The sequence below is a fragment of the Neovison vison genome, chromosome 3, assembly GCF_020171115.1.
Source record: "Neovison vison isolate M4711 chromosome 3, ASM_NN_V1, whole genome shotgun sequence".
NCBI lineage: Eukaryota > Metazoa > Chordata > Mammalia > Carnivora > Mustelidae > Neogale > Neogale vison.
Window position 1 is genome coordinate 171422295 of NC_058093.1, and position 15836 is coordinate 171438130.

Genomic DNA, 15836 nt, shown 5'->3' on the forward strand with positions numbered 1-15836 from the left:
TGGCTCAGTCAATAGAGCATGAGACTCTTGATCTTGGGATCATGAGTTCAAGTCCCATGTTGGGCATACAGCTTATTTAAAAAAAAAAAAGAAGAAGAAAAAGATGACTAGGCAGACTTGAAAAAGAACCAAATAGAATTTTAAGGAATGAAAAATTTGGTTACTAAAATAAAATAACTCAGCACAAGAAAACTACTGAAATACTTAGTATATTGAACAAGACAGTTGAAGGGCGCCTGGGTGGCTCAGTGGGTTAAGAGTCTGCCTTCAGTTCAGGCCATGATCTCAGAGTCCTTCGATCGAGCCCGGCATCGGGCTCTCTTGCTCAGCGGGGAGCCTGCTTCGCCGGCCTCTCTCTGCCTGCCTCTCTGCCTACTTGTGATCTTTCTCTCTGTCAAATAAATAAAATCTTAAAAAAAAAAAAAAAAAAAAAGACAGTTGAAATCACTCAGAACACTGCAAAGAGAAACAAGAGGATGAAAACAGGAAAGGGATATCAAGTGTATGAAGGAGAGAATGATGAGGTCTCATCCAGAATCCAAAAACAGAGAATGGAGAAAACACAGTATTTGAAAAGCCAGTAGCTGACAGTTTTCCAGATATGATTAAAGATGTGGTTTCATAGATTTTGTAATATATACTAAACAGAATAAAAAAAAAAAAACTTGGTTAATTGGTTAACTGACTTAAAATTATAGAGCACCAAAACAAGAAAAAAAATCTTAGCAGCAGTCAGAGAAAAATGATTGTTACCCTGAAATAGCCTTACAAAAGTAAAAGTAAAATAAAAACATCTGTGGATAAAAACTAAGTGTAGAAGCAACAAATACCTTTTTTTTTAAAAAAACAACAAAAAAAAGATTTTATTTATTTATTTGAGAGAGAGAGAGAGTGAGAGAGAGCAAGAGAGGGGAGAAGGTCAGAGGAAGAAGCAAACTCCCTGCAGAGCCGGGAGCTGGATGAGGGACTCGATCCCAGGACTCCGGGATCACGACATAAGCTGAAGGCAGTGGCTTAATCAACTGAGCCATCCGGGCACCCCCCTAACAAATGCCTTCTGTAGGATGTATCTCAGAAAGGATAATAATCCTAGAAGGAAACTGAGGTGCAAAAGTAGTAATAAGCAAAGAAACCCATAAAATACATAGGCAAATCTTTTAAAAGACTGTCTTAGTAAAGTCATTTTTAAAGAAGCTTCTAACTTAGAATGCTAAGAAAAAGTAAATGAAATGCTAGGCATAAATAGTATGTAAGCAGAGTTCAGGTGTTTTAAGGTCTGTGTATTATTCGAAGGTGGTCAAGATATTAACTTTATATTTAGGAACGCATGGTAAAATTTCAGTTGTAGGGCGCCTGGCTGGCTTAGCTGGAAGAGCATGTAACTCCTGATCTTGTAGTTGTGAGTCTGAGCTCTGTGTTGGCCTAGAGCCTACTTAAAAAAATTTGTTTTCAAGGTTGATCAAAAAGATATAAAGAATTAAAAAACAAAAAGTAAAGTATCGGATACAAATAAAATAAGACAGACATCCTCAAAATTCAAAACTGGGAAAGTAAAAACATAAAAGAAAGAAAAGGGAGGAAGAAAACCAAATAGCAATGAACAGAAACATGAAAAAAATCATATATATGAAGGCCCTGGTGTTTTTTTATTATTATGATAACTTGGGACTTGACCTTGGCAATTTTTCTTTGGTAAAATTAGTTTTCTTAAACTTTACCATAATTATACAGGTAGTTATTACTAATGGTGCAATTCTGAGACTACTGTGCTTATGAGATTTAAAAAATGAGTAGTTGGGGGTATTTTCATTCTGTCATCCCTATGTCTTTGGGAACCAGGCTTCTCAGTATGGGAAGAGATGGAGATGCTATTAGAGAAAAGGTTAACAACAGATCTACAGTCTTGAATTTGCATTTTAAAAGTGAATTCATGAGGTATTTTGTCTCTCTGAAAATTAGGCAAAGGATATTCAAGTTATTCTCCAAGAAGAAATGCAAACTGAATATCATGTAAAAAAATAACTTAACCTGAATAGTTAGAAGGAGAATGCTAACTTAAAAAAGATATCATTCTTTACCCATAAGATAGGGTATTATTAATTCCTACGTTTTTGCTCGAAGCTAAAGAAGATGCAGGGAAATGCATGTTTTCAAACACCTCCCCCCACCAAAAATCAAGCTGTCCATCAACAGCAGAATCGCCAAATGACATCTACGCTATAGAATATAATGCAGCCATGAAAAAGAACAATGTCTTTAGTCCTTTGAAGAGTTTGGCTATTTTTCAGATAGCCAGATTTGTTGGTAATTTGATTATTAGGTATGCAGACACTATCAGAGATTATTGCTATACTAACAATAATATAATTGTAGATCTCAACTATGTTAAACAGAGATGTAATAGTTTTCTACTTACTGATAGTATTCTTATATTCCTAAATAAACATATGTACCCATTCACACATACACACCATAGAAGCTACAGACTTAAATTAACATGTAAAGACTTCTAAGTCATAGCCTAAAATGAATTAAAACATGTCAGAACAAGAAGTATGGTATGGTCTCATTAAAATTTAAAAGAGAAGAGGGGGACACCTGATTGGCTCAGTCAGTGGAGCATGTGACTCTTGATCTCAGGGCTATGAGTTCAAACCCCCCTGTTAGGTATAGAAATTACTTAAAAATAAAAATCTTAAAAAAAAAAAAGGGGGGGGGGAGAGAAAGAGAGAGAGAGAAGAGAGAGAAGGAAGGGATAAAACAAAGGAGAGACAGACAGAAAAATAAACCTGGACCCAGAAGGATACATGATCAGATTGTTAATAGTAATTATCCCCAGGAACAAAATAAAACTATGTTCTTTCTCTTTTGAAACAATGAGGTTATATATACTCATTTATTCTTGTTTGAGTAACCAGAGGATAGCAATATAATAGAAAAAAACAGAAGACGGACTTAGTTTGGAAAAGAAGCTAAATTAAATCTTAGATGTGTTGGTTGTGAGTTGTTTATAGTGAATCAAGGTAAAGGTCACTAAGAGAGTATATGAAGTGTTAATAGAGAATAAGGTTAAGAGAGGTATTAGAAGAAAAGGTTAAGAGAAGGCTAAGAATGTAAGGAAGCCCTACATTAAATGTGTAAGGAGACTCAATAGAAAACGATATATTTGTAATAGTATGTCATGAAAACCAAAGAAAGTATATACTTTTGTAGAATACTAAATTGTATTTTTTGTATTTAACTTTACTAAATACTAGTTAAATTACACGAAATAAAAATAACACTAAAGAAGGAAGTACAGACATAATGGAAGGAAATTTCCTTCTTGCTTTATAGCTAGTGGGACTCGAGGCCAATGTGGATAGTATTGAGCCCACCTTTTTGTACCCTATTTCTTACTAAAATAAATAAGAAGTTAAATCTACAGAAGGAGAATAAAGGACATTTGAACTTTTGCCCACATGAGGAAAAAATGTATGTGAACAATCCATTTGATTACAACCATTTTAATAGTAGGTTTTAAAAACAGTACATTATACTTTAAGTAATTAATGAAGAAAAGGAAACTCACTAAGTTCTGTGATAAGTTTAAGATTCTGCTGCCGGATATTTTCAAACTCTTGCTGTTTTTTCCGCATGTGCTCTTCAGTTACTGCACAGCGATCACATAATCCTGCTCTTAACCTAGGAAACAAAAAGAAAATATTTTTAGAATAGAACTTAAATGTTCTTACCAGAAATTAAGTTTATGAGATCATGGTTGTGTTAATTAGTGGAAATTCCTTCACTATGGATATGTTCACCAAATCATTATGATGTACACTTTATTTTACAATTTTATTTGTCCATTATACCTCTGTAAAGCTGAAATTCAATTTTTTCTGAACTACTAAAAGACACTTCATTATATTTGAAAGCCTAGATTTTTATGCTTTTTGAAGCTCTAAAGAACCGACTTGGTAAATACAGAGAAAATTAACTAGTTTAATGATGTATTATACCGTTAGCAAACACAAAATGAATGTTCAACTTTTTTAGCTGAATGAATACTAAAGGTCCAAGAATACTAAGTAAACAAAACAAAACAAAAACCCCAAAACAACCTTTATATTTTGTTCCTTTCATCATTAAAAAAGCCCCAATGTTGGTTTTTTTTTTTTTAATTTATTCATTTATTTTAGAGAGAAATGGCATGTGCATCCTGAATTGGGGGTGAGGAGGCTGGGCAGAGGGAGAGTGAAAGAGAAAGACTCTAGCAAACTGCCCTATGAGAGCAGAGCCCCATGTGGGGCTTGTTCTCACCACTGTGAGATCATGACCGGATCCCAAATCAAGAGTTGGTTAATGACTGAGCCACCCAGGTGTCCCTATAATAGACATACTTTAGATTCCAAGATACAAATACACTCAAGGCAAAAGGATGGAAAAAATATATACCATGCAAACAAAACCAAAAGAAAGCTGGAGCATCTACCTTAACTAATATCAGACAAAACAGACTGTAAGAGAGAATGTGTTACTAACACAGTGAATTTTATAATAAAAGGGTCAATTCATTACAAAAATAGAACAATGATAAATATAGGCATCTAACACTAGAGCCCCAAAATATACATAGAGCAAAACCCAAGAATTTGAAGGAAAAAAGGAAAAAACAAATTCAACAATAATAGTTGGAGATTTCCACTCTCAGTAATGAATAGATCAAGTGAGATGGGAAATCAACATAGATCTAGCAGACCTGAAAAAAACCAACAACACCCTGACCTGACATCTACAGAACATGCCACCTACAACTGCTGAATGCACATTTAGAACATTTGCCAGGACCATTTCCTAGGTCACAAAACAAGTCTCAATAAGTTTAAAAGCACTGAAATCATACAAAGCATGCTCTTCTATCACAATGGAATTAAATTAGAAATCACCAACAGAAGAAAATTGGGAAAATCCACAAATCTGTGAATCCTAAACAATGTATTCCTAAATAAACGAGTTAAAGAAGAATCACAAGGTAAAGTATAAAAATAGGCCACAGCATACATGCACATATAAAGCAATGGTCAATAAAAAGTTCTTGAAGACTAAATATGTGATTATCAAAATAATCTTAATAGTAGGGTTGGAAAATAAAATAGAAAAGAAATATTCTAGAACATGGGGAAAAAATAAGTGACAGAAATCAGAGAAAAGATTATAAAGAATCGGTTTATGGCTGAGAACTGCTCCAGGAGGAGAAAACTCAAAAATGGAGAGGGGAAATAACAGAAAAAAATTGCCATATCCTCAGAGATACCAGCCTTCAGGTTAACAGGCTGAGTGTCCAACACAATGAAGGAAACATACATACCCTTCCCTCACATAATTTTAGAATGATAAGAAGGTCTTAAATTCCAGGAAATAAAAAAAATCTATTATCTATAAAGGAATAACATTAGAATGGTATCAGTTTTATCAACACTGGGTGCTAAGAGATAATGAGAAAATGTCTTCAGTCTGGAGGAAATCTATTTTGAACCTAGAATTTTACATCTATTCAAAATATCATCTAAATCAATAGAAAACAACATTTTTAGACAAGCAAGGACTCTGAAGATTTACTTCCTGTGTACTTTTCCGCAGTTATTTGAGGGTGAGCTATAAGAAAATGAGCATAAAAAACGAATAAAAGGAAAAATAGGCCCACATTTTATCAACTTTTCATTGGTATATATTCAAGGTCTAAATAGTGTAGCTATAAGAAAATGAGCATAAAAAACGAATAAAAGGAAAAATAGGCCCACATTTTATCAACCTTTTCATTGGTATATATTCAAGGTCTAAATAGTGTCTGGCACAAAGCTGGTACCCCATAATTATCTGCTAACTGGAAGGAAATAATGGACTTAATGTAGAAATCCAGTGAAGAGAAATCCCAGAATGGCAGTTGTAGAATAACCTAGAAAGTAAATGCTCCAAATTAGTACAGAAAGTTTTTTAGCTCAAGAAAAGGAACAAAAAGGATTATAATCAATAAATAGAATAACTAACACACTACATAATATTAATGACCAGTAAGGAAAACATGTTTCTTATCTCAACATGAAAAAAAGTAGTTACAACTTCTAGGACAAGCACAGCCAAGCTCATACAAATATGTCCTTGTCATAGCACATTATGGGCTGATTTGAGGTTAATTTGAGCAGCTGATTTGAAACAGAGTAAAAAAGTAACTATGTGGCCTGGACATTAGAAACAGTCTCCTTGAGTGGCACAGAGGTCATGACATCGGATCTATAGAGAAGAAAATGTTATCCTGGCTCAGCAAAGAGTATTTACAGAGTCAATAAATAAACACTATTTACTATTTTTCGGCTTCTATAATTAAATTATAACCCAAATACAAAAAAGATTGAGATCTGGTAACAGAAAACAATATAACCATTGTCAAGACTGTCAATATTATTTACATGGAAAGATTCAGGTTAACACAGGGTGGGAAGTAGAAGAGAAGAATGACACAGGGAAAGGTTGAAATATCAATACCTTCCTCCAAATACAGTGGTGAGTTCAGGGAGACTGTTCAGACATTTTCCTAAAATATATTCCTTGTAAAGACATACTTTTACATAAATGTATGTATTAAGGTTCAAAGGTAACATAGAAGAACTAAAATAGTAACTATTCAAAAATATGTGAGAGATAAAAAGAATTCTCATTGTCATAGTAAGAAGTAAGCAGATATTGTCTCAAATTGATAAATCAAGTATTAAAGTAAAAATACATCATTGATGGGGTGCATGGGTGACTCAGTCATTTAAGCGTCTCAGTTTGGCTCAGATCAAGATCCTGGGGTCCTGGGATGGAGCCCTGCAACAGGTTCCCTGCTCAGTGGGGAGTCTGCTTGGCCTTCTCCCTCTGCCCCTCCTCCATTTGTGTGCTCCTTCTCTCTCTCAAATAAATAAAAAAAAATAAATAAATAAAAAGCAAATACATCATTTAGAACTTTGGAAAACTAAGAACTGTGACTGACAGGGATGGGAAAGATAGGTACAAAAAACCTTTTTTTATGGTAACTATGTATCTTTATAATGTACATGCATTACTTGAATAAAAATTCAAAAGGGGGAACATAAAATAAGCTAGATAGCATATTCATTTCATCACAGCATTTAAATTTAACAGTATTATATTCTCAAATACTTTGTATGACATCTTTTTGAGAAGGTACTAAAAAGTATATACACTTTCTTGTCTTTCTGCTATAATACTTGTATCTTCAGATTCTCAAGCATTTCTACAGCTAAGGGTAAAGTCTATTTATGCCTTTAAAATTCCAAAGAAAATAAGTCTCTGTAAACCATTCCAAAACCAAAACACTATTAAACTGTTATAAGAGGCAACTCAATTTTAACTATTTGCTTAAAGTACCTGACATTTCGTATTTACATTTCTCTTTTAAACATTGCTGTAATTAATAGCTTAGGGTCCTTGTAATAAACAATGAAATAGCTGACCTGACTGTGGTAAATAATTTATACACAGAATTACTAAGCCATAAGGGCCAAAGAGAACATGACATTGAAAAGTCATTGAAGGGGTGGCTGGCTGGCTCAGTCAGTAGAGCATGTGACTCTTAATCTCAGTGTAGTGAGTTCAAGCCCCATGCTGGGTGTAAAGCTTACTTAAAAAATAAATAAAAAGTAAAATAAAAAACAGAAAAAGAAAAAAATCACCGAAAAACACTGAAAGAGGTAAATGGCACTGAACAATTCTCATGAATTATTTAAATGTCATTCTACTAGTCAGTTTGTCAGTAAAAATTGAACACTATTGTTTCTAAGAAATCAAATCTAATACATTAAAATGTTATGATGTATCATCAAAAAGAATTCCTTGGAATCCCTAGTTTTCAAGTTCAAAAATGCCACTGATATAGATAGCTAAAAAATGAAACAATATTCCCTAGCTTCTTTATTACTTCTAGTTTTCTCCAATTAACTGCCATTCTTGATAACAATATCTGTGGAAAAGTGTCAACTCTTGATTGCTTCCAGAGCCTAGTTTAAATTTAAATGAATGTGAGAGGGGCGCCTGGGTGGCTCAGTGGGTTGGGCCGCTGCCTTCGGCTCAGGTCATGATCTCGGGGTCCTGGGATTGAGTCCCGCATCAGGCTCTCTGCTCGGCAGAGAGCCTGCTTCCTCCTCTCTCCCTCTGCCTGCCTCTCTGCCTACTTGTGATCCCTCTCTCTGTCAAATAAATAAATAAAATCTTAAAAAAAAAAAAAATGAATGTGAGAAAATATGCTAGCTCCTATTTCCATCAGCAAGGTTCCACCACTTTCCTCTTGCCTATTTTCCACTGATGCTATCAGAGAAAGAAACAGCCTCAATTTCACAGGAGAATGAATGCAATTTCAGTCGCTGTATATAGGTAACAGGGAAAGAAGAGTAATTCTACTTGTAAGATCAGAAAGCAACAACTATCGTGAGTTATATTTCAGTTTGTTCATAGGGATGAAGAAGTAAAACCTTTAATTTTGCAATTGGAAAACTTAGCAGATTAACAAGTATGCTCAATTGTTTGCTATACCCCAACAAGATTTCCTCAAATTTATTCATTTTCAAAATGAATAAATTTTCAAAACATGTACAAAGAGTACTGTACGTGCTAAAATACAACAGTGCCCTGTCTTTTCTTTTAAAGAGTTTATAGTGTATTAGAAAAAGAGAGGCAATAAAAAAGTAATTATGGCAAAGAATCATGACAGTGGAAATAGGGGGTACTATGAAAGCACTCAGCAGAACTAAATCCACTCTAGAAAGTCAGAAAAGGTCTCCTGAAGAACATATTTAAATTTAAACCTATGAGTAAGACAAAAAGAGGACATTTAGTCTAGTATTTGAAAAATAGTTGCACAACACTAAGTCCTCTGATTATGAGTACAAATTTTCCCTTTCAATGACAGATGAAATACAAGTTTCCTATGACTGCCAAAAATGCTTTTAAAAATACTGAAATCTATTAGACAATCATGGCTTAACTGCTTTGTTCAGATTTTTTTTAATGCATTCTATCTACTCCACACAGTAACTATTTCTTAGATTTAGTGAAATACTTTGTTTTCTCTAAGGAAAGTCTATTATAACAGCAGTAGTAGAACATAAAGCAGCCATATAAAATTATAACTTTTTATTATCTAATTTACCTTTACTGAGTAATTCCTCTCATCTAAACATCTCACAATGTTTTTACATTAGCATAAAAATTTTGTTTCATCCTATGAAGAGTAAGCAGCAAGTTTCAGAATTAGTGTTTAGAAATTTTAACAAAACACATTTTGCTTTTTATTTTATTTATTTATTTATTTAAAGATTTTTATTTATTTATGAGAGAGAGAGAAGGGGAGAGAGCGAGCACAGGCAGACAGAATGGCAGGCAGAGGCAGAGGGAGAAGCAGGCTCCCTGCTGAGCAAGGAGCCAATGTGGGACTTGATCCCAGGACGCTGGGATCATGACCTGAGCCGAAGGCAGCTGCTTAACCAACTGAGCCACCAAAATGTCCCACATTTTGCTTTTTAAAGGTTTTAGCAAAACATTTACTTTTATAGTTTTTTTAAAACTTGCTATAGATATCATTCTCATACAAAATAAAACTAATATGAAATTTTAAGTAAGGCAGAACTTTATCAAATTTTATCTACTTAGACATTTAAAGACAGAACAGAACAGAATTAGTAGCAATTTAAAAGATAAATTAAAAAAAAAAAATCCCCAAAAAGTCAGACTAGAAAGTGGACAATGCTGGGGAATTAACATTTCAGAGTATCTGTTTCAATAACTTTAGGTCAAGTACAAATACTTTGATATGATCAGTCTTTACATAACATTTACAAAATTAAGAAAATATACAGACAAGGCTTAAGAAAAACAGAAACTGGGGGGGGGGTTGTAAAGTCAAATTTAACCTAATTATCCATAAACTGTGATCTAGCGATGGTTTCTTAAATCTTTGCCAGCTCAGTTTCCTCACACATAAAATGGTTTTACTATCTACCTTACAGCATTAGGGTGAAGATCAGGTGTTAGATGTCGGGATACAAAGTGAGCCCCCAATACATATCAATCGCTGGAGAGTTAAAGCCCGAGAAAGATGTCCTCTCCACCATTCCTCCCAAATGCTCCACTACATATCCAGAGAAAACAAGGATGTGCCTCACTACACTAAAAGAAGAATAGCTGATGATTTCCTTTTTTTTTTTTTTAAGATTTTTCCTTATTTATTTGATAGAGAGAGACACAGCGAGTGGAAGAGGGAACGCAAGCAGAGGGAGTGGGAGAGAAGCAGGTTTCCCGCTGAGCAGGGAGCCCGATGCGGGGCTCAATCCCAGGACCCTAGGATCATGACCTGAGCCAAAGGCAGACACTCAGTGACCGAGCCACCCAGGTGCTCCTGATGATTTCATTTTTGATCCTGGACTAGCTTCCTGATACCTTAGCTGGAGAGAGACTGGGTCTGGGTATGACACACAGTACAGACTGGAGTGCTAAGTGGCTGGAACCACAGTCACCAATTAGGAGGGATAGCAGAAGTTTCTAAAAATCACTATATGTACTTTTAATTGTATTAATCTTATTTAATCATCCAGGTAGCCCTGAGAAGGTATGGCTAGTGCCATGTCATATATTCTTGGCTTTTCCTCCACTCTGATAATTTTTGTTTCACAATTTTTTTTCGTTGGCCGGGCCTTATTCTTCATTAAAGCTTAATTAGTATGTCCAAGGATTCTGCACTAACACCTCTTCCAATTTTCTTCCAATACCCTTTAAGATGTCCTTAGATCTCTTATCCAGTCTCTAGGTTTTTAAATCCCATTTATATGGAGAGGATAGCATTCAAATTCTTTTCTCCAGCCTGAATTTCTCTAGTTAGTTTCAGACTCACATATATAACCATCTACTTGAAATCTACATGTGGATATAATAGTTGCTGTCAATATCTGTTCATATCCGTTTGTAATTTCCCTACTTAAACCCTCCAACTGCTTCCCATTGCAATTCAAATCCAAACTTTTTGCCCATGATCCTACATAATCTAGTTACTCCCACCTTTCCAATCTTATCTCCTATAATTAACCCTCCTATTAATTAAGAACCACAGTGGACTTCCTATTTTTTTTTTTAAGACTTTATTTATTTGACAGAGAGAGACACAGTAAGAGAGGGAACACAAGCAGGGTGAGTGGGAGAGAGAAGCAGGCTTCCTGTTGAGGGGGGTCATGACCTGAGCTGAAGGCAGCTGCTTAACGAATGAGCCACCCAGACATCACTGGACTTCCTATTCTTCAAATGTTTCAAAACTTTTTTCTCCCTAAAACTTCTGCATTTGTCTGTTCTCTTTTTTTCTCTTCAAGTTTAGTTCTTCAAGTGACTAGCTCTTACCGGATTCATTCAGGTCTCAGGTCAAATGGCACCTCCTCTGACAAGGCCATCCTTGACACCCATCCCTTCACTTCCAAATCAATGTCTATGACACTTACTTATATCATTCCATTTTATTTCTTCATAGCACTTACAGTCTGAAATCACCTTATTTGTATGACTCACTCCAATCCTCTGTAAATTAAATATCAGCTCCATGACATACCATGGACAGTATTATCCCTAGCACCTAACAGCAACACCTAGATCATAGTAAAGACTCAAATATTTATGAATCTGAATCAAGGGCACAGTATAAGCTTGAAATTCAAATTCACAGCTATGACTCCGAAGCCTATGCAGCTTTATTCCACAACAGGCTGCCGACTGCAGTAAATGTGCACCCTCTGGGACAGCAGTTGTGGAAGACAAATATACAATTGTAGTCTGCCTAGGTGTGGAGTAGATTATCTCACCTTTGCCTCCAAGATACAGAGGCAAACTCAAACCACCAGCCCTTCTGTAACATATACAAAATAATAGCAAAAGAAAATTATTAACTGTTATTTGTTATCGGTAGTTCAAGGTCTTAGATATCACTTACAGTTCAGATGGAGGAATATAGCAAATCCTGGAAGTCTTTTCTAAATCTAGGGTGTTAATCTCATAGGAGTGAAAAGTAAAGTATGTATCTGGAAGTAAAGTAAGTGATAGGCATTATTGTAGAAATACTCAGAAAGAAGAATCCCTAGACTGCCTGCAAATAGAGAAATGTGAAGGAGGAAAAGGGAAATATGAAGATAAATAGAATTGTGAAGCAGTTTCCACCTACTTAGATGTAAAAATGCAATTAAGCCATCAAATGAATCAGAACATTAATTCTAAGTACTTAGAGCTATTCTTAAGCTTGTCCTATATCAAACACCAGATAAAGAAATATTACTTAAAGGGTAAATTGATGAGATTGCTGTAATTAATAAAAAACAAACTTGTAAGTATATATCCTTAATTTCATACAGTATTTATTCAAAGTTGACATCAGGTTGGAAAAGGGCACTTTTAGTCCCAGAACTGTTTATAAGTCAAAATCAATGTTCTATGCAGGGGGAATCACCTCCTACTCGAGAACACCTAAGAACCAGACTCACCGATCTTCTAAAACTTTAATGGTTTCATGGAGGACTTTCTGTTGCTCTCTCAGCTGTTGATTTTTGGTGAAGAATTCCTCTAGTCTCTGTGCGTCTCTGAAAGTCAAGAAATAAGTTTATAGAAAAGTCGTAATAGGATAATTATCATAACAGGAGAATTCTACTATAAGAACCCCAAATTATGGTCCTACCCATAACATGTATTTCTTATACTAAAATAAATAACTTCAAAGGTAAAGTTTAAATATCTTGTTAATTAAAGTTCAAATTATACTAGAATTTGTTCTGCAGTGTTTTTATGTATTGTGAAGGTATTATTCTAAGTACCGGGCATTCATTATACAATGCTGGAACACAGAGGAAGGAGTGGATTCTAATGCCATCATTGACTCAATGTTGTAAAAAATGCTATTAAAGTATACACTGTTTATTATTTTGTCTACATTTGTTAATATAAGTAACAGATATCTCCACTCATCTCTATTCCAATTATGGGAGATATATACTTTCTTATTAATGTCTGTATTGCCTAAACTTATTTGGCATTAATTTTTAGCCAGACCTAACAGTGGAGTGGAAGTACATGAACCGTATATCCGTATATCCTAAACCTAGTTTTGAATCTCAGCTCTCAGTTGTCAGCTGTGTGATCCAGTGCAAGTTATCGAAACTCTTTGTGCCTCAAAAAATGTGGATACATTACCATTTATCTAATAAAGTATTTGCAAGGACTAAACAATAATGTATGCATAGCATGCAGAATAGTACAAGCACTCAGTAAATTCTATTTATGCACCTATCATTGTGATTTCATAGTCCAGAAAAAACAAAGACATCTAAAATGTTCTTCTAGTAGATTACCTGTTTATTTTCAAAGGTAATGTCATATTCTACCTCTCCATCATATTTTTTAAAAAGATCACATTATTATATAAAGTATGCATATAATTTAATTCTAAGAAAACCCATTAGAAATTTGACTGGGATTTTCTCTATGGTCTTAAAGATGAAAAAGATAATACTGTGATTGAAACATCTTCCCCAGTCCCCTCAAGGGTCTAGAATATCAGATGACAACTAGTCCACTACAAATAGTAGATGTCAAAATGACTGTATCAAAATGGCTAGAATGTAATATAACTGGCAGCAAAACAGAGTCAAACAACTAAGTAAAAATGTCAGATACCCAATATAGAGGATACTTTGTACATTCTGGTTGAATAATTCACATTAAATGAAAAAGGAAAAAATCAATACATCAAAGAGAAAGAGTAACAGTCTACTGCATATAGTTCTGGTAGTGTATGTAGACATCTGAAATTTTGGATATATATAGTGATAGCTGAAACTCATTAATTTGGCTGTTTCCCACTCAATTAACAAAAGATTGTTGGGGCACCTGGGTGGCTCAGTGGGTTAAGTGCCTTTGGCTCAGGTCATGATCTCAGGGTTCTGGGATTGAGCCCCACATTGGACTTCCTGCTCAGCGAGGAGCCTGTTTCCCCCTCTCTCTCTGCCTTTCTGCCTACTTGTGATCTCTCTCTCTCTGTGAAATAAATAGAATCTTCTTAAAAAATTGTCTATTAATACTTCTAGAAAATGTATTTAATTCAGAGGTAGTACCAAGATTTCATTGATCCTACTTTGCAAACAAATATAACCAAACTAAGAACTAAGAACTTATCTAAATTTGGGGGGAAAATTGAACACTTTTTCGAAGTTAACAGACTGTTAGCTGCCAGCACCCATCTGAATTTATTTTTAATCTAAATAACCTGTATCATAAAAATATAACAATAAAATATTACATTCCAGATCATACATTGAAGAATTACACTCTCTTTTTCTCTAAAGGAATGAAAAGGTCATAGCAAAATGTTTTTTCTTAAATTATGAACAAAAGAGAAAACTTTGTAATAGTAATGTGATATTTGATTTTTCCTACATATACATATTCTATTCCAGTCTATTTAGAATGATTCAGAATATAACAGCATTTGTTTTAAAACCAAATAGACTTATGGCCTAAGTTTAAATTAAAACTAATCTCAATTAAAAAAATATTCGGGGTGCCTGGGTGGCTCAGTCCTTAAGCGCCTGCCTTCAGCTCAGGTCATGATCCCAGGATCCTGAGATTGAGTCCCACACTGGACTCCCTGCTCAGCGGGAAGCCTGCTTCTCCCTCTCCCACTCCCCCTGCTTGTATTCTCCCTCTCACTGTCTCTCTCTCCCTCTCTGCCAAATAAATTTTAAAAATCTTAAAAAAAAAATATTCATGTCCTGGGGGAGGGGGTGGCTGGGTTATGGACATTGGGGAGGGTATGTGCTATGGTGAGTGCAGTGCTGTGAAGTGTGTAAACCTGGCAATTCATAGACCTGTACTCCTGGGGCTAATAATACATTATATGTTAATAAAAAATTAAAAAAATTTTAAAAAATTGTCAACTCAGTGGTAAACATAATGGGGTTACATGAATAACTTAACAAATTCCTTAAGAAAGGAAATTGATGAATTCTTTTTTTTTTTTTTTAAAGATTTTATTTATTTATTTGACAGAGAGAGATCACAAGCAGGCAGAGAGGCAGGCAGAGAGAGAGGAGGAAAGCAGGCTCCCTGCTGAGCAGAAAGCCTGATGCGGGGCTCGATCCCAGGACCCTGAGATCATGACCTGAGCCGAAGGCAGCGGCTTAACCACTGAGCCACCCAGGCACCCCAAATTGATGAATTCTTAATGGTACAAAAACCAGTCATGCACTTTCAAAAAAATTAAGAGTGAAATATATTGTAAGATAGGTCTACCTTGGACCTCAACCAAAGGAAGCTGGTTACTACTATACAAATAACCAACCTCAGGTGCCTGGGTGGCTTAGTCAGTTAAACATCTGCCTTGGGCTCAGGTCATGATCCCAGAGTCCTGGGATGGAGCCCTGAATCAGGCTCCTTGCTCAGTGGGGAGTCTGCTTTTCCCTTTCTTCCCACCCTCAGCTCATTCTCTCTCTCTAATAAATAAAATCTTTAAAAAACAAAACAAAAATAAACAACCAATCTCCCTTACCTAATTAAGATAATCTCGATGTATCTATCCCATAAGCAGTTGTTTCTTCTTTTTTTTTTTTTTTTTAAGATTTTATTTATTTATTTGACAGAGAGACAGCAAGAGAGGGAACACAAGGAGGGGGAGTGGGGCTGAGCAGGAAGCCTGATATATGGGTCGATCCCAGGACCCTGGGATCATGACCTGAGCCCAAGGCAGACTCTTAATGACTGAGCCATCCAAGTGACCCAAC

General features: G+C 35.2%; 1 protein-coding gene across 4 annotated transcripts in view; it reads right to left on the bottom strand.

Moving 5' to 3' along the window:
* Positions 1–15836, bottom strand: part of RBBP8 (RB binding protein 8, endonuclease) — a 115516-nt gene that overhangs the window by 57732 nt on the left and 41948 nt on the right. For all 4 annotated transcript variants that reach the window (XM_044243285.1, XM_044243284.1, XM_044243282.1 and 1 more), the window contains 2 exons: positions 12549–12644; positions 3572–3684 (listed from right to left, as the gene is read on the bottom strand). In XM_044243285.1, the coding sequence (XP_044099220.1) occupies positions 3572–3684; positions 12549–12644 (209 nt within the window). The remainder of the gene's footprint in view (positions 1–3571; positions 3685–12548; positions 12645–15836) is intronic.